The sequence below is a fragment of the Lytechinus pictus genome, chromosome 13 (assembly GCF_037042905.1).
Source record: "Lytechinus pictus isolate F3 Inbred chromosome 13, Lp3.0, whole genome shotgun sequence".
Lineage (NCBI taxonomy): Eukaryota > Metazoa > Echinodermata > Echinoidea > Temnopleuroida > Toxopneustidae > Lytechinus > Lytechinus pictus.
Window position 1 is genome coordinate 1,919,051 of NC_087257.1, and position 19,319 is coordinate 1,938,369.

Below are 19,319 nucleotides of genomic sequence, written 5' to 3' on the forward strand. Positions count from 1 at the left end.
GACAATTATAAGCATGCTAAAATTTATTTTGGCTACCATGTATGCAATTGAACTTGTCAAATAAATACCATTTAGTATCCCGTAATTAGTAACCATCTGGAATAAAATTATTGGAAATGGTTTTTTGACTGATTTGAGTAGGTATGGGTGTCAACATTTACCAAAAAAAAGTTAGGAGGAATACGGGTTAGGGAAAGTGCTTTTTTTCAAGGTCAAAGGTCAATGACCTTTTTAAATATACTGTATCATGGTATCTTCCAGATAAAATATTACAGGTAGGTGATCATGGTTTCAAAATGCACAGATTCTTACAAGAAGATCAAATCAAGTACCTACAATGCTCATTCACCCATGAAATTCAAGATCAAAGCCTTTCAAAGGTCAATGACCTTTTTTACATTATATACTATATACGGTATAATGGTATCTCTGAGATGAAAAGGCGCAGGTTGGTGATCTTGGTGTCAAAATGCAGAGGTTCTTACAGGAAGATCAAATAAAATAAAATTAAGTACCCAGAATGCACTTTAAACAATAAAATTCAAGGTCAAAGCCTTTCAAAGGTCAATGACCTTTTTACATTATACCATATACGGTATCAATGGTATCTCTGAGATGAAAAGGCGCAGGTTGGTGATCTTGGTGTCAAAATGCAGAGGTTCTTACAGGAAGATCAAATAAAATAAAATTAAGTACCCAGAATGCACATTAAACAATAACATTCAAGGTAAAAGCCTTTCAAAGGTCAATGACCTCTTTTTATACATTATGTATCATACTGTACAATAGTATCTCTGAGATGAAACGGCACAGGTTGGTGATCGTTGTGTCAAAATGCACAGATTCTTACATGAAGGTCAAATAAGATAAAGTCAATCACCTAGAATGCATATTAATCCATAAAGTTCAAGGTCAAAGGTTAATGATATTATAATGGTATCACTGAGATAAAACGCTGCATGTTGGTGATTTTGGTGTCAAAAAACAATTTTTGCAAGAAGATATAAAGGCACAAAATAATCATAAGGAATAATCCTTCACCTTTGATATCCAAATTCAAAGGTCAAAAGTGAATAAATATTTATATATCCATGCATGATTCCCCCCAAAAGAAATTAATCCATTATATTCACATTTAACAAATGTTTAATTTGTGAATAATAGAAAGGTAGCTATTTGTAATTAAAACTTGGATGTTAAATAAATTCACTCTGAAATAAGGATAAATAACGGCCATAAAAAATATATTTAGGGGTTAGAGGTCAATCAACTATGTCAATAACGTCAGGGAATTTAAGTAAATAGGTCGATAACTTGATTGTGGCATGTAGGACTCAAGTGTAATAGTTGAATCCTTGACCAATGATGATGTCAAAATACACGTTCGAGGTGAAATTGAGATCAAATAGCACTTTTTAATATTGTAGTAATGCATTGCCAAAAGTGTAAAAATATAATGTATGATATAATTTGAAATGGTGAAGTTGCCTAAAGTAGCAGCATTTAGATATGCATTTTATAAATCTAAATCAAGGTACTAATTTCTCTGTAGCAATAGGTCACTAACCTCAAATGCTACAATCAATACTATAAACTATAACTTAATCTGTAAATGGAAAGGATGGGCCTAACCCTTATGGCATGCATCATCCGAGAACATTTTCATATAGCCAGGGACAATGATGAAGAATTAAAATAAGGCAATCATTACAGCTGTAGCTTTTGTCATAGTAACTGAAGTTAAGTGTCTCAACTTCAGCAAAGAGTAATTAAACTCTTGAAAACCTTCTGACATTTTCAGGACTTTGATCTGGCCCATTCAATGAAAGCCTAACGTTCTGTCAAGGGATATTAGACCGGGATCTATATTATTACTGATATGTTGCAAAGCTTGATTCTCAAGAACTGGAAGTGGTGCTGTAGGAGTTTTGTTAGGTCGATGGATGTGTACTTGTAAGCTATTATCTCCTTTTGAATTTCAATATTATATGCCTAATTTGTGCATGATAACAATCAGTTGATCTGGACCAAATACATGATCCTTGTACAAACTGATACCTAGTAGAAATAGCATCATGGGTGACGTACGGCAGAGAGCAGATATGAAGTTTTGTCCTGCAGCATTAGAATTATGGCAGCTCGCAATGAGAGGTAATTGAGAAAAATACGGGAATTCATCTTCGTTGAAGTTAAGATACATGCCATTTACTATGACAGAAGCTGCAGCTCTAATGATGGCCTTCCTTTTTATCTTCATGATCATCCCTCTGCTTTTTGGAAATGCTCTCAGATGATGCTAGCTGTGACATGAGAGTTAGACATATCCTATACATTTTCAGAAGATTAAGCTAATAGTTTATAGTATTCATTATAGCATTGAGGTGAATGGCCTATCGCTGGAGAGAAAAAGACACGACAACCTTGATTTAGATATTATGATGCATTAAATGCATATACATGTACATATACATGTACATATATATATATATATATATTTCCTCTGATCTTGGATTTCAAGGGTGAAAGTTTATTCTTTATACTTATTTTGGTGTTGTTCAATCTTCTTGTACAAATCTTTGCATTTTGACACCAAGATCACCAACCTGCGGTGTTTTATCTCACAGAAACCATTATTATTATCTTATGTTAAAAGGGACATTGACCTTTGTCCTTGAATTTTATGGGTGAATGTGCATTCTCGATGCTTAATTTTATTTTATTTAATCTTCCTGTAAGAATCTGTGTATTTTGACGCCAAGAACACCAACCTGCGCCGTTTTATCTTAGAGATACCATTATATTATATGGTTTGTAATGTATAAAAGGTCATTGACCTTTGGCCTTAAATTTTATGGGTGAATGTGCATTCTAGGTAATTTATTTTATTTTATTTGATCTTCTGGTAAGAATATGTGCATTTTGACACCATGATCACCAACCTGCTTCTTTTCATCTCAGCGATACCATTATACAGTATGGTATATAATGTAAAAAGGTCATTGACCTTTGAAAAGCTTTGACCTTGAATTTTATTGTTAAATGTCCATTCAAGGTACTTAAATTCATTTTATTTAATCTTCATGTAAGATTCTGTACATTTTGACACCATGATCACCAGCCTGTACCTTATCATCTCAGAGATACCATTATACAGTATGGTATATAATGTAAAGAAATTTCATTGACCTTTGAAAGGCTTTGACCTTGAATTTTATCGGTGAATGTGCATTATAGGTACTTAATTTTATTTTTGAAAGAAAGCCAATTTCAGACTGGTTTGCAGTGGTAAAGGTATTTTAATCCATGAAAGACAGCCTCGCTGCAGAGACATAAATAATAAAAATACAATGTAAATACATATTGATAAAATAACATCATATGACCCATGTAAAACATTTATTCCATGTGATAATTTACAATTATTTCAATAAATAGTTTATACAATATTATGATTATAAGTCTCAATATGACATTTCTTTATTCTTGCTTCACACATAAGGGTTGATAAAAATATACATATAAATCATCCATAACTAAACTGCAGTTTGGATAAAAAATGCAAAAAAACAATTCCTGCATATTACATAATAAAAAGACAGGTTTTATTGCAATACGATCCAATTAAAATAACTCACCGCCCACACCTCTCAGTATCTCTGGTTTAATGCACTCTGGTAATTACAGTATTGTTATGTTGAGCTAAAGGGAAAATAAAACAAATTACAATCAACATCATGAAACAGATCTGACGGTAAGTGGTTACAGTCGCATATTAGTGTAAAAACATTTATAAAAATCTTAACTTCAGAGGCATAAAATATGTCAGTTTACATATTAAAAATTCATATAAAGTAATCCCATAGGCATCAATAATTATTTAGTAAGAGTAAAATACATGATCACACAAAGTTTACAAGTATACAGTAGTATAATAACAATAATAATTAACTCACTTGTACTTTGACTGAAACTAACACGGGAAGACAACCTTCTTCTTCAAAAGCTCAATCTCTTCTGCCCTCTTCCCGCCAAATTTGTGCTCTAGCTGGCTTCAAAAGAAAACCTCCTACAGCTATTGGGGGTACATTATTGCTACCCCCAACTGACTCTTGATTGGTCAAGAGATCAACCCAGCCAAGTATATCCAGGGATGCTTAAATGCATACCTGAATACACTTTGAACAATAGCCATTGTTCACCAAACTACAGCAAATTTAAATAGCCTGATGCAACCCGATGGGGGTAGCCATTTTCACATTACAACAAATTTCCCCCCAATTAATGAAATTGCCTGGCAATACATTAATTAAGCAATAAATAATTCAAACCGCCAATCACAAAATGACAAAATATAAAAAAATATACATGTATGATAACATCTGTTTGCAGTCAATTATGGTAATTATGACAATAACTGGTAGTAACCTGGTAGATAAGGCAATAGAAAAATCAAAATACATGTAGCGAATCACAAATATCAAAATAAATAGAAACATTTGTTTGTTGTCAACCAAATTAATAACTTTTGACGATAACCGGTCAAAAAAAACAAAATGAGCTTCTTGTTGTTCCCCCCTTATGGGGAAGACGACTTCCTCTTACGACTTTAGCACAGAACGAGGGAGATGATTCAGGTTACTATGGATCCCTTTATTTATTCGGCTCGAACGCCGAGGACCATCACATGCATGTGCATCTGGTGACTGTACGACTGACTGGTCACCTGGGTGTGTTGAATCCCAAACAAAGATCAATGGGAGTTGTTCCTCATTACCAGCATCTTTGGATTGGACCGTTATTGGGTCTTCGCACTTTTCATGCTGAAGGGAAGAGTCCTCAAATCCGCAAGGCATTCCATCATCCCTGGGGTCCTTGACGAGGAGTTTTCGATTCACTCTCATCATGCGACCACCCAACAATGGGCGGATTTCATACACGTCATCTGACATGTTTACCTTGGTAATGACATAGGGGTTGTTGTCAAATTTATCGGCCAGTTTATGCCTTCCGGTGAATGCACACTTTTTTAGGAGGACTCTAGTGCCAACTTTCAAGGGGTCACTCATTGGCAGTGCATCATGTCTTAGCTTCTCAGTCTGGAGTGTTGAAGAAATATTACTCTTAGCAGCCTCATGCGCCTGTTGAAGAGATATGGATTGCTCCTTGACATACTCTTCATTCCAGTCTCCATGCGTATTTCCTAGTAGTTGATCAAGAGGTGTGTATGGCTCTCTGCCATACAACAGATGAAAGGGTGAAAAACGTGTCACTTTATGTGGAGTGTAGTTGTAAAGTGACACTAGATGGCCTATAACATCTGGCCACTGTCGTCGCTCTGATGAGGGAAGGGATCGGATCATTGCACAGAGAGTTCGATTGAACCTCTCAGTCTGACCGTTCCCTTGAGGGTGATACGGGGTCGTTCTTGATTTAGTGATTCCATACAACTGGCACAATTCACGTATGATAGCACTCTCAAAGTTTCTCCCCTGATCGGAATGGATCCTCAGGGGAACACCATAGTGTGCAAACCAGTGGGTCTGAAGAGCCTTGGCAACAGTAATTGCTGTCTGATCCTTACATGGTATAGCCTGTGCATACTTCGTAAATGCGTCTGTGACTATCAATACATCTTCATAGCCACCCTTCCCTTTGTCAAGTTTCAAGAAATCAATGGCCACAAGCTCCATTGGTTTGAATGCGAGAAGATGACGTCTTGGGGTGCGGATTGTAGGAGTTGGTGCTTTCGATTTGATACACGCAAAGCACTTTCGTACATGTTCTTTCACATCTTGATATAGTCCAGGCCAGAAGCATCGGTTGCGTAGCACTCCGATAGTCCTATCTACTCCTTGGTGACCCCATTCGTCATGAGCCATCTCCAGCATCCGTTTCCTCAACTTCTTTGGAGTGAGAAATTGCTTGGTTGATGTCTCATTAGCCTGTGGGGATCGACGATACAGTATACCATTCTCCTCCACTATGTGAGTATATTCCTTGAACCAGGATTTCACTTCTGAATTTTCTGTGTTCAGAATGTCTCCAGGTTTCCATCCTGATTGCCAACTCTTGCAAAGAACAGATAGTGTGTCATCTTCTTGTTGCATAGATGCTAACTGCTGCGGTGAGTACGAAGGAAACACACATGGGACTGGTTTGGGAGATAAGTCCTGTTCCCCATCTTTGTCAACTACTTCTTCCGGGAGGATAGTGCTAACAGTTACCTCACCAATGATACCCTTGACCTCTTCCTCATTCTTTCCAGGATACCTACTCAGTGCATCTGCACAGCGATTTAGTCTCCCTGGTCTGTACCTGATCTCGAGGTTGAAGGGGGCAAGCTGCGCAGCCCATCTCTGCTCCGTAGCGCCAAGTTGTGCTGTCTGTAGGTGAGCAAGGGGGTTGTTATCGGTGAGCACAATGCATCTGGATCCCATCAGATAACCTTTGAATTTTTCAGCTACTGCCCACTTAAGGGCCAAGAGTTCAATTTTGAAGCTAGAAAAATCTGGATACCTCACTTCTGCTCCCCGTAGACTACGACTAGCAAATGCTATTGGATGCCGTTGACCATCCTCTCCAGTCTGCGATAGGCAGGCTCCGAGGCCCTTTGAAGAAGCATCCACCTCTAAGGTGAATTCTTGACCAAATCGTGGATAAGCAAGGATAGGGGTTGTCGTTAGTTTGTCCTTCATCACTTGAAATGAATCATCAGCCTCCTCAGTCCACTCAAACTTCATATCATCTTGACATTTGCTGCTCGAGTGTCTCTTTCCCGCTTTTGAGGATGTCTTGGCTCCAATCAGAGAATGGAGAGGGGCAGCAATTTTAGCAAACTCGGGAACAAATCTCCGATAATAAGACGCAAGTCCTAAGAACGATCGGAGTTCAGATGAAGTCTTGGGAGTTGGCCAATTTGCGACACGTTCTACCTTCCTTGGATCCACCATTACTCCCTTGTCACTGACGATGTGTCCCAGGTGTGTTAATTCTTTCTGAAAGAACTGGCATTTCTCTCCCCTCAATTTGAGGCCATGTTTATTGAGTCTGTCGAACACTTCCTCCAATCTTGCCAAGTGCTCCTCAAGTGTTTTCGAGAAGACAAGAATGTCGTCAAGATACAAGATAAGCTGTCTAAAGTTCAGGTCTCCAAATATCAGTTCCATTATGCGTTGAAAGGTGCAGGGACTGTTACAGAGGCCTTGAGGCATCCTTCCAAATTCGAAAAGCCCCCAGGGCACCCGAAAAGCAGTTAGGGGGATTGAATCAGGATGCATGGCCACTTGATAATAACCATGAGAGAGATCAAGTGATGTGAAGTACTTTGCACCTTCCATTGCTTCCAAGGACTCATCTATCCGAGGCAAGGGAAAGGAATCCTTTACAGTTATTGCATTAAGCTGGCGATAGTCTATGCAAAGACGAATGGCCCCCGACTTCTTTCTCACCAGTACTACAGGACTGGCATAGGGACTTGATGAGCGTTTGATGATTTTTCTATCTAGCATGTCTTGCAGCAACTTTCGAACTTCTTCGGTTTCCCCAGGAGAAATCCTCCTATAAGGCATGCGTATGGATTTGTCAGCAATCGTTTTGATCTCATGAGGGATGAGATCACAGTACCCTAGATCAAATTCCCCGTTTGAGAAGGCACCAATGTTCTGTGAAAGGAGTACTGCTATTTGGCTGGCTTCCTCATATGGCATTCCTTCCAAGCTTATGCCAGCTGGCAATCTTGCTACGCCTCCATCTTTGAATCTGAATTCAGATACTCCTCTGTACTGGTTAGTTGATATCTGTTCCCGTATCACCTCTTCATGCTCAACGGCGTCACAAGCCACGTTATCATTAGCAGTAGAGGTTATAATCTCATGAATGTCCACTTCGATTGAGCTCTCTACCAACTTTACACATACTTCTTTGCGTGATTCCATCAAAGACGCAGATGCCAAATTCGAGTGAGGTGGTATGGTTACTTCAACTTCTCCAACATTAGCAACAAGAATATCCACTGTGTGATCCCCAGAGATGCAACCTTCTATCACTTCAAGGAAAGGTATTGATGCTTCCGAGTTAGCTTGTTTCACAAGCCACACATCATCTGACTTGTCTCCCTTGTTCTCGACCTGGGAACGATCCAAATGACACTGCATATGTCGGACTGTCCTTGGTGCAATCACCACCTGTTGTGACCCACTCACAACATGCTGTGTCCTTATCTGTTTCGTCTCACTCGCAAGATTTAGACAAGCCTTCGTTAACTCAAGGTCATCCATTTCCTCACCTAGAAGTGGTCTTAATCCATTGCTGCCAATAAGTATTGGAAACTCTTGTCGTTTGCCATAAGTTGACATCTTCTGTCCAATCAGAAATCCAACCACAGCTTCATGATCATCGATGCACACTCGGGCACGTACATACCCTTCAACTGGCACTTCAGTTCCCGAGATTCCAGTGATTTTTACTAAGGTTTCTAGCTTTTCAGGGCACCCAATTGCTGTTGTGAACTGAGAATGGAACACATCAGAAGGGATGATTGACACTTCTGACCCAGTGTCTAAGATGCATCCAACATTAACACCAGCAACATTGGCTATTACTGTGGGGCTGGATGACACCAAAAGGTCCTTGATATTCAAATTGGTGCCCTTCTCCTTAGCCTTTCCATCTGTCCCTTTTCCCGGGCTTTCAGTCCCTGTGTTGGCACACATGAAGTGGTCACTGGCCATGGGCTTTTGGTTCCTGAACCCCACCGTTTCGCCCTCAACAATGGAGCCAGTTAGTTTCCCGAATCTTCAATGACTGTTGTCCCAGCAGACATTTGCGGACAATTCCTTATGTAATGTCCCATTTTATGGCACTTGTAACATGCGTCATTGTTCAATGATCTCTTCTTACCAGTTTTTAATCTGCGCACTGTTTCATTTAGTGATGTCACATCTGTCTTTAGTCTTTCAACTTCAGACAAAGTTGCGTTCTGTTGTTCTAGTATCTCCTTAAGGGTGCTTTGTTCAGACTTTGCTGTGGTTGTTGCTGTATGGACAAACTCTGACTCCACCTCTCTAGCTCTAGGTTTTACAAAGGACATTGGTGCTTCTTGAAACAACCGTAGAGCTTCACTACGCACTGCACTGAAACCAGATTTTCCATGGTCAAGCTGGATACGTCGAAGTTCACGCCTAACAGAGGCATCGCGTGCTCCATTAACAAATTGGTCACACAACGCATGATCCTTCAACTGTGTAAGGGCAGCTCGATCTTCCTTTTCTGTAGATTTCACCATCCTGCAATAGGTTCGCAAAAGCGATCTACTAAAGTCGCAAAGAGATTCTCCATCGTATTGCTTGCGATTGTGAAATTCACTGCTAAGAGTTTGGGTTGTCTCTTGATATCCAAAACACAGTTTAAGGGCAGTCACAACTTCGTCGAAATCATGTCGTTTTTCATCCTGTAAGCACATAACTTCCTCTCGTGCTGAGCCTTCGAGATGATCAAGAAGTAATCTAGCCTTCTCGATGTTTGACAAATTGAATTGAGCTGTGACTTCCTCAAACTCTTCAAGCCATTCTGGAAGTGAAAGCTCACCCACACGTTCAGGATGCCCCTTAAACTTTGATAGGTGGCTCTGCGAGATTCCTTGCAGTCCCATTGATCGACGAAAGAATTGAGTCATCATATTTGTGTCAAGGGTTTGTCCTGACGTAGCATTCATAGTGAAAGTAAGGCACTAATACAAATTAAAGGCACAGTTTGAAAGTAATAGGTATTGATACAACTGAAAGATTAGCTTAATTGTCACAACAGAGTTATATAATTCAGAATACTCAAAGTTCAAACCCGCCGTTAGTTTCCAGTGAACCGAGGCTGTCTCTTCACTTTCGCTACACAAAGTCCTAAAGTTTTTATCCTTTGATTCCACATTAGCTCCTGATCTTAATACCCCATCGCAACAGTCTTGGTATTGCGTAGATCCTTTGATGAACTTGGTGGACAAAGCATCAATCCCACTCCTGACACCAATGAAAGAAAGCCAATTTCAGACTGGTTTGCAGTGGTAAAGGTATTTTAATCCATGAAAGACAGCCTCGCTGCAGAGACATAAATAATAAAAATACAATGTAAATACATATTGATAAAATAACATCATATGACCCATGTAAAACATTTATTCCATGTGATAATTTACAATTATTTCAATAAATAGTTTATACAATATTATGATTATAAGTCTCAATATGACATTTCTTTATTCTTGCTTCACACATAAGGGTTGATAAAAATATACATATATATCATCCATAACTAAACTGCAGTTTGGATAAAAAATGCAAAAAAACAATTCCTGCATATTACATAATAAAAAGACAGGTTTTATTGCAATACGATCCAATTAAAATAACTCACCGCCCACACCTCTCAGTATCTCTGGTTTAATGCACTCTGGTAATTACAGTATTGTTATGTTGAGCTAAAGGGAAAATAAAACAAACTACAATCAACATCATGAAACAGATCTGACGGTAAGTGGTTACAGTCGCATATTAGTGTAAAAACATTTATAAAAATCTTAACTTCAGAGGCATAAAATATGTCAGTTTACATATTAAAAATTCATATAAAGTAATCCCATAGGCATCAATAATTATTTAGTAAGAGTAAAATACATGATCACACAAAGTTTACAAGTATACAGTAGTATAATAACAATAATAATTAACTCACTTGTACTTTGACTGAAACTAACACGGGAAGACAACCTTCTTCTTCAAAAGCTCAATCTCTTCTGCCCTCTTCCCGCCAAATTTGTGCTCTAGCTGGCTTCAAAAGAAAACCTCCTACAGCTATTGGGGGTACATTATTGCTACCCCCAACTGACTCTTGATTGGTCAAGAGATCAACCCAGCCAAGTATATCCAGGGATGCTTAAATGCATACCTGAATACACTTTGAACAATAGCCATTGTTCACCAAACTACAGCAAATTTAAATAGCCTGATGCAACCCGATGGGGGTAGCCATTTTCACATTACAACATTTTATTTGATATTCTGGTAAGAATTTGTGCACTTTGACACCATTATCACCAACCTGCGCCTTTCCATCTCAGAGATACCATTATACAGTATAGACCTTTGACCTTGAAAAAAACCACTTTCCCCAACCCGTATTCCTCCTAACTTTTTTTGGGTAAATGTTGACACCCATACCTACTCAAATCAGTTGAAAAACCATTTCCAATAATTTTATTCCAGATTGGCTATTTTGGGGTCTAATTTAGGGATACTACATTATTGAATTGAATTGAAAAGAAACAAACGTTGAATAACAATATGATGTCGACAAGTCAATGGATATTTGAAAATATTTTATACAAACAATTCAATCAATCAAACTATCAATCAATCATATCAAAGAATTGTGATAACCCCTTGTTTTGCCCGGGACACACCCCCAACTTGCCCCTCGACACACCCCCACTTAGTACTCGTACCACGTTTACATACGACACGTACACTCGACTCAGACTCAGCCGGCCACCAGCATGCAGTGCGCGCGCTCCGATCGACGACCGAGTACCGTACCTGGTAAATTCCTAAGACAGGCACGAAGAGCAGAGGAAAACACTTTGGATTACTGGAAAACCATCCGAACTGAATTAACGTAAGCATTTTCATCTTCTTTTCGTGATAGAGAATTAAATACTTTATAGGCCATTTGTTGAATTTTCATTTTAATTGAGTCAAACAATGAGTGGAAGTAAAATTAATTCTGGAACTCGTTGCCCGTTCCCTTGTGTGGATGGATGAGCGAATCTTATCGTCAAGCGACCCCGACCCTACGGCTACGGCGTATACAGCGTGCGAGCATTTATGCGAATTATCACTAGTTTGTTTACGAGGTCTGCCATGGCAAAATGGGCATGGCTGCCTCGGTCGATTCGAGGTCATGTGTGAAATTGATTAACGTTAGAACTAGATACGTTACGTCTTTGCATGTGGTCTGTAAATGTAATGTTCTGAGCTAGCCTTGATGACTCCATGATGATGTTTTTTTAATATTTTGACATACCGGTACCGGTATAACGTTAGATCTAGTAGTACTAGTACTTCTTCATCATGGACATGGAGCCTTGAAGTTGAACCGCCTGCCATATTATATGCATAAGCGAGACCTCCACACCCGGATGGATTTCCCCAGGAAATCCATATTTACAGGGTGAAATCGGTTTGTAAGTGTGTATTTTATTGATATTTGAACCTTCAAACGCCTAATATGCGTATGAAGGTTCCAGAACTTCCAATAATTGGTTAATAAAAAGGTGAAAATTTTAAAGTTTCTTACCAGACCGATCTCATGTAGATCCCTCGATCCGTTTGTTAACAAAGCAAATACAATAGGTCTGACCCTTGAACCGCTTCGTTATGACGTACATTCGATTAGCGATGTTACAAAATGCCGTTTTGAAGAACAATTTAAAGATTTACTTACTTACTTGGATGTTGAGACGTAAAGCAATATGCTTATTAGACAGCTGGCAGCCGTCTGTTTCGAGGAGTTTTTAAACATTTTTTTAATTTTTAAATTTCTCCTCATACACAGACGGCTCGCTATCGTGCAGCCACCATTAGGGGACTTACAATGCAAAATCCCCCCGTCGGGGCTCTTCAATTTTTGTCTATAATAAATCAAACTTTTGAAAATTAACGCGACCAAAATGCAAATTAATATTCCCTCTTGGCATCAATTGCCAAAAAACGGGGAAAATCAAGTTAAAAGGAACAAAAACAGTGACTTACCTCGGCTGTCGCGCAACTTCACTGCCCTGTTTTATCTGAACTTAATACACATAAACATATGGCCATTGAGTCCCCTGTACAGATCGCGCTAGAACTTCGGTCTCTGTATTTGGTGAGTGAAGCCAACGGAGTTAAGCTGAACAACCAACATAACAGAGACCGAAGCTTTTGGTCTATATGCTTATGTGCCCCTCATTGAGTTTCTTATGTTTGGTAAGGTCTGTACTTCAGAGGATGGTTGTGCCAAAATTTTTCAAGTCTGGATTTAAACTGATTTAGACTAGTTGCACTTACAGCTGACTCAGGCAGGGAATTCCAATTATTACAGCTCCTCAATGAGAATGAATTTTGGCGAACGGCAGATCTGCATCTCTGCTTCTTTAGTTTCATGCTATGTCCTCTTGTACGAGAGTCATGGATTCGTTCAAAGAACACAGGGGTCCGTTGCAGAAAGAGTTGCGTTTAAACGCAAGTCAGAAAATCAATCGCAAGTCCAAAATGCGCGCTGTTGATTGGTTGAAAATCAAGTTGCGCATGATTTTTTGACTTGCGATTGATTGAAACTCTTTCTGCAACGGGCCCCAGATCAGCATCAACATTGTCTATCCCTCTCATAATCTTGAAGATCTGGACAACTTCTGCCCTTTGTCTTCTGTATGCTACATCTATACAAATTATTATTTAACAAATTATACTAAAATTTAATACGTGATTAGAAATAATTATTACAATAATAATTATTTATAATCATATTACATAAATCACATAATCTATAGCTGCAAGAATTACCACAGATTTTATGAAGACAAGTGCAATTTTGTTTCATTTTTGTGCACTGTCTGCGTATTCTGAGCTGTGCAGCTGTGACTGTGCAAAGTGCGCTTGTATGCACGAACTGCGGGCGCTCTCCGAGTCGGCCCAGGGACGGTGTACGTCGGCGAGGTGGAGGAAAGTCCCGGAATTCCAAAGAAAATAATCAAATGATGATCAATATAAAAACAAACACTGCAGTATATTTGATTACTTTATTCTAGTTATATATTTTAGTAATACCGGTATATGAATCGCTTGTCAAGAATACATGTTTCATGAATAATTATCTCAATCCTGATTTTATTCAGATATACCGGTAGCTGTGTTTTCTTTTTCTCTCCACAGATACATAATTATTGCATGTAATTGAGGATCATGGCCGGACATTCTGGTTTTATTAGTGGCCTGGTCCCGAGATTTTATAATACTGCAAAGGGTAATTTTCAAACTAAAGTGGACATGGGGTGAAAATTAAAACTTGCTAGAAGTCATTAGGCTTTAACGTTTTTTGAAACTATACATCTTAAAGTATATTTTTCCATTTTAGTTACATAACATAAAATCCTTATGTCTTTAAATACAAAGAATTTAGTGCAAGGGAAATTTAATGTTACAAAATGTTGATTTTTGCATTAAAATTCACATATTGCCTATCACAATATAAAATTTGTATTAGAAGCGTATTTTGTTGGCAAGATACAAGCTGTGTATTGTATCTAACTCATGAATAGCAAAAAAAATTATCTGAAGTGTTTTTCTGAAAAAAATAGGACTTCAAAACTGGTTTTTGTGTCATGCTTTAAATTATACAAAAAGTTTTCTGTATTCTGAAAATTAATTTATCCGGTACAGGAGCAAATACAGTTTTCCCATACCTTATTGTATATAAAGTAACTTGGTCCAATGTGTTAAGGTAAAGCTTAAATTAACTGCTAAAGTTCCGATTGTCGTGTCACTCACGTTTGAAAATGACCAAAGACAAAATAATGAATTAAATAGAATAAAAATGTGAGAAAACATGAAGGTATGATGAGAGAAAAATTAGTAAAAAAATATGAAATGAGGAAGGTGATCTATGAGAGAAATAATTAGTGACTGAATGCGATGAAATTAATTGAAGATGCAACTTTTGAAATAATATTTGTTTTATTAAAAGAATGGAATATATACCATTTATATGAATTAAATATCCATCAGCTGCTTCAGATGAAATAAAACTACAGAGAGGTTAGAGTGAGACCATGAAGATCGAAGACTAGGGCCTATATGGCATCATGTGAAATGTTTTTAATTCAGGGATTTATTCAATCTTTATTCTGCATGTCATAGGCCTATATTTCTTAATATGCATATATTATATACATATATATGTACATATATACTAGCTTATTTTTAATATACTTTGTATTTGGTCTCTACGGCCGCTCGATCCTTGATTCTCACCCCCCCCCCTCTCAAACTTTATAGATCTTGTAATGATTAAACTCAAAAGCCCGATTTGCCAAGGACTGTATTTCCCCCAATATGACAAAATTAAAAGCTAGCTAAATTTACTAGTTATGGAGATATATTATGGTTGACATGATGCTCGTCAATATTCTTTAATGGAAAAATAGCCTCAGGCTCTCTTCGGATTGCCGACGTGCTCTTTTCTAAAGTCTTTTTGCCCCACCTCAAACAAATAATACTCTTGCAGTGGTTACATTTTTGTGGCCCCTAATTTGTCATTATGTAGGGGAAGCTTTGAGAACTCAGCAACATTGGAGAAATGACTTATTAGTAATTACATGTACATTGAGTACGATTCTTAGAAGAATCCATATTGCAATGAGTTTGATTTAAAAGCAGCTACATGTATGACAAGGAGACGATGAACAACTTCCTTTTTTACTACTATGCCAGAAAATTTTACAGAAGTTTAGACCTAAACCCCCCCAGCTTTCATAAAACAACCACATGTATGATCAGAACAAGGAGATTTTTGGATACAACAGGACACAAGGTACATTTTTGTTCATGTGGGGGAAGTAAAGAATGGTTAGTGCAGCTGCTCGTGTTATTGCCAAAAGAAAAAGTGTGCTGTAAAAAAAGAGTATCATGTACAGGGCCGTAGCCAGAATAATTTTTTTTTTTGGGGGGTGTACCAGCTAAATTTGCCAACTAAATTTGGCACGACAGCGCCAACGTGTGTGCTTGCGCACACAGGAGGGGGGAGCCTGATTGGGGATGTGCCCCCAGTGGCGTATCGTGTGTCACTGCATGGGGGGGGGCACCAGCAAAATTTTTGAGTGGGCACGCTTCTTAGGTATTCTGATCTAATAAAGACATTTTAAGGACTGCAATTAAAAGTGTATCTCGCTGATAAAATGATGCAAGCACAAAGTTCGAGCTTAATAACTTTTAATATTCAGACCTAAAAAAGGGACTTAATAAGCATCTTTTGTAATCATGATGCATACCTGTCTCACTAAACAATGCGAGCGTGAAGCGCGAGCTGAAATTTTTTGTATATATTGACCACAAACCGACATTTTATACTATTTTTTAAGGAATTCATGAAGAGCATACATATCTCACCAGTCATCTAATGCAAGCGCATGCTGAGTTTTTTTTAAATAGAATTACACCTACATGTAAACACATGAAGTCATGGTAATCATGAACATGGAACGTATCTCTCCAATCAAATATTGCGAGCACAAAGCGCAAGCTGAAAATTTTCTATATTCAGACCTGAATAGGGGCATTCTAGGACTTTTTTGTAGGAATTCATTAAGATCATACATATTTCACTAACCAAATGATGCAAGCGTGATGCACCAGCTGAATCTTTTTGATATTCAGACCGAAAGAAAGGGGCATTCTACGGACTGTTTTTAGGAATTCATTAGCAGATATATCTCACCAATCCACCAATTAATGCAAACGTAAGCACGAACTAGAAATGTTAATATTCAGACCTTAAAAGGGGGGCAATCACTTCAAGTAGTCATGGAAAAAGAAGCATATTTTACTACATAAAATAATAAAAGCTTGAAGTGCGAGGAAATATATATGGTGTATATTGACTTGAAAACGGGATGTTTTAGTGCCATTTAATCCCTTTGAACAGGATTGTTTTTTAAACAGACAATATGCGAGCACCAGGAGTGATGAACACCTAGGACCTAAACAAAATATGTTTCATATAAAAAAAATTTGTACATTATTTGTAGGCCTAAACATTTTTGTGTTTTTTTCCAACTGCAAACTTGATGACTCTGCATCATGAATTTGCCAACTGCAGAAAGCTGAACATGAGTTACCAGTCTTTAAATCTTCCATTCTATTCTTTTCAGATCAGAATTTTGCCAACTGGGCTGTAATTGTACAGCACTTTACCGACTGGTAGATCCTATAGTGTTTTGCCACTTTAAAAGGCCCACTCCATAATTTGCCAACTATACTATGGCTTTAATTCTTCAACTTTGGAAATTCACCCCATGCCATATTCTTTAACCCAGTCCTGCCTCTCCTTATTTTGCAAAACTAGTGTGTATGTCAAATTGTCAACAATTGTGGTACATGTATAATTTGCAAACTCAAGAAAGCTTTTTTTTTTTTTTAGCTTACTTTGTATCTTATAGCTACATTTTGTCCTTTGTATTTTGATGACTGGTAGGGCTTGCCTATACATGGACTTGAATTAGTCTTTATTCTACACATTCGGTAACATTCTTCATGTAGTACCTCTATCAGGCTTTCTTTCTTTCTTTCTTTTTTTCTTTCTTTCTTTCGATTCTTTCTTTCTGTCTTTCTTTCTTTCTTTCGATTCTTTCTTTCTTTTTCTCCCCTATCCATTTTACATGAATGGCATGCCCTGATGTAAACAAGAGGTATGGATTGAGTATTCAAAACTGTGATTATTGTATCAAAGTTAAAGATAAATAAATACCAGTTGTGGTAACGATCTCAAAATGAGTTCAAACAGAATCCAATAGAATCCAAAAAAATATGTGCCAAATGACTCTTGGAAAAAATATGTAATTGCTGAGAAATGAGCAGTATAATCACGGAATTTCATAAAATGACGGGATTTTTCCACGTACCAGTTATGTTATACATTGTCCCACGTGTGCCTTTTTGTGTTATCAGAATTATTGGTTTTCAGATAAGATTTCATGATTTCACAAAGATGAGTAGTATCTATTAGACCTAGTATGATAATATAATGGTAATTAACCTTGATAAAGGCTTTCTCATGAAATGATTGTTTGCTACAATTACTTTATTTTACTATGCTTAATGCTTAATACTTGTTTATCTTTTTTAATAGAACATTACATCCATCAAGATGTCTCCTGTTGTAGCTCGTCTGGTGGAATGTGTGCCAAATTTTTCAGAAGGCCAGTCTAAAGAGGTATGTACGTGTAATCTTATAGGCCTACCATCAGTGGGTCTATTCTCAGATGGTCTTACACCATCATTGCTGAACCCACATTAGAATAGAATATTAGAGTTCTGTGTATTGAGATGGTTCACATCTTTAGTCTGGAGCAATCTTAAAACTAAATATCTGTAATCAGATTTAATGCCAAATCAGAGCTTAGAATTCTGATTACTATTTTCTTTTTTACCTGGAGGAGAAACAATAGACTAGGGCCAAGATTAAACTTGCTTACATGTGCATTCAAATCCCTAGAATAGGTTGATTCTTGAGTTTGTTTTATTCTTTGTGTACAGGTGTATTAACTAAATCCTACTGATTTATTTTATCTGTTGATGTGGATAATTTCAGATCGTAGATGCCATCAGTAGTACTGTAGCACAAACACCAGGATGTCAACTCCTTGATGTAGATCCTGGTCCATCAACCAACCGTACAGTCTATACCTTCGTAGGCTCACCTGCAGCTGTCGTAGAGGGAGCTCTAAACATGGCACGGGTTGCTAGGAGTCTGATTGATATGAGAATCCATCAGGGTGAGTGTGGTCCGGAGTGTGGAGTCTGATTGATATGAGAATCCATCAGGGTTAGTGTGGTCGGGAGTGTGGAGTCTGATTGATATGAGAATCCATCAGGGTTAGTGTGGTCAGGGGTGTGGAGTCTGATTGACATGAGAATCCATCAGGTTGAGTGTGGTCGGGAGTGTGGAGTCTGATTGATATGAGAATTCATCGGGGTGAGTGTGGTCATGGATGTGGAGTCTGATTGATATGAGAATTCATCAGGGTTAGTGTGGTCCGTAATGTGGAGTCTGATTAATATGAGAATTCATCAGGGTGAGTGTGGTCAGGAGTGTGGAGTCTGATTGATATGAGAATTCATCAGGGTTAGTGTGGTCCGTAGTGTGGAGTCTGATTGATATGAGAATCCATCAGGGTGAGTGTGGAGTCTGATTGATATTAGAATCCATCAGGGTGAGTGTGGAGTCTGATTGATATGAGAATCGATAAGGGTGAGTGTGGTCAGGGGTGTGGAGTCTGATTGATATGAGAATCCATCAGGGTTAGTGTGGTCGGGAGTGTAGAGTCCGATTGATATGAGAATCCATCAGGGTTAATGTGGTCGGGAGTGTGGAGTCTGATTGATATGAGAATCCATCAGGGTGAGTGTGGTCAGGAGTGTGGAGTCTGATTGATATGAGAATCCATCAGGGTTAGTGTGGTCGGGAGTGTGGAGTCTGATTGATATGAGAATCCATCAGGGTGAGTGTGGAGTCTGATTGAT

The 19,319-nt window shown here is 38.1% G+C and overlaps 1 protein-coding gene across 1 annotated transcript in view; it reads left to right on the forward strand.

The window, feature by feature from the left end:
• Positions 1 to 11,504: 11,504 nt before the first annotated feature.
• LOC129274787 (formimidoyltransferase-cyclodeaminase-like) overlaps positions 11,505 to 19,319 on the forward strand; it is a 56,653-nt gene continuing 48,838 nt past the window's right edge. The window contains exons 1-3 of the mRNA XM_064108992.1: positions 11,505 to 11,661; positions 17,926 to 18,009; positions 18,388 to 18,571. Of these exons, the coding sequence (XP_063965062.1) occupies positions 17,944 to 18,009; positions 18,388 to 18,571 (250 nt within the window). The 5' untranslated portion in view covers positions 11,505 to 11,661; positions 17,926 to 17,943. The remainder of the gene's footprint in view (positions 11,662 to 17,925; positions 18,010 to 18,387; positions 18,572 to 19,319) is intronic.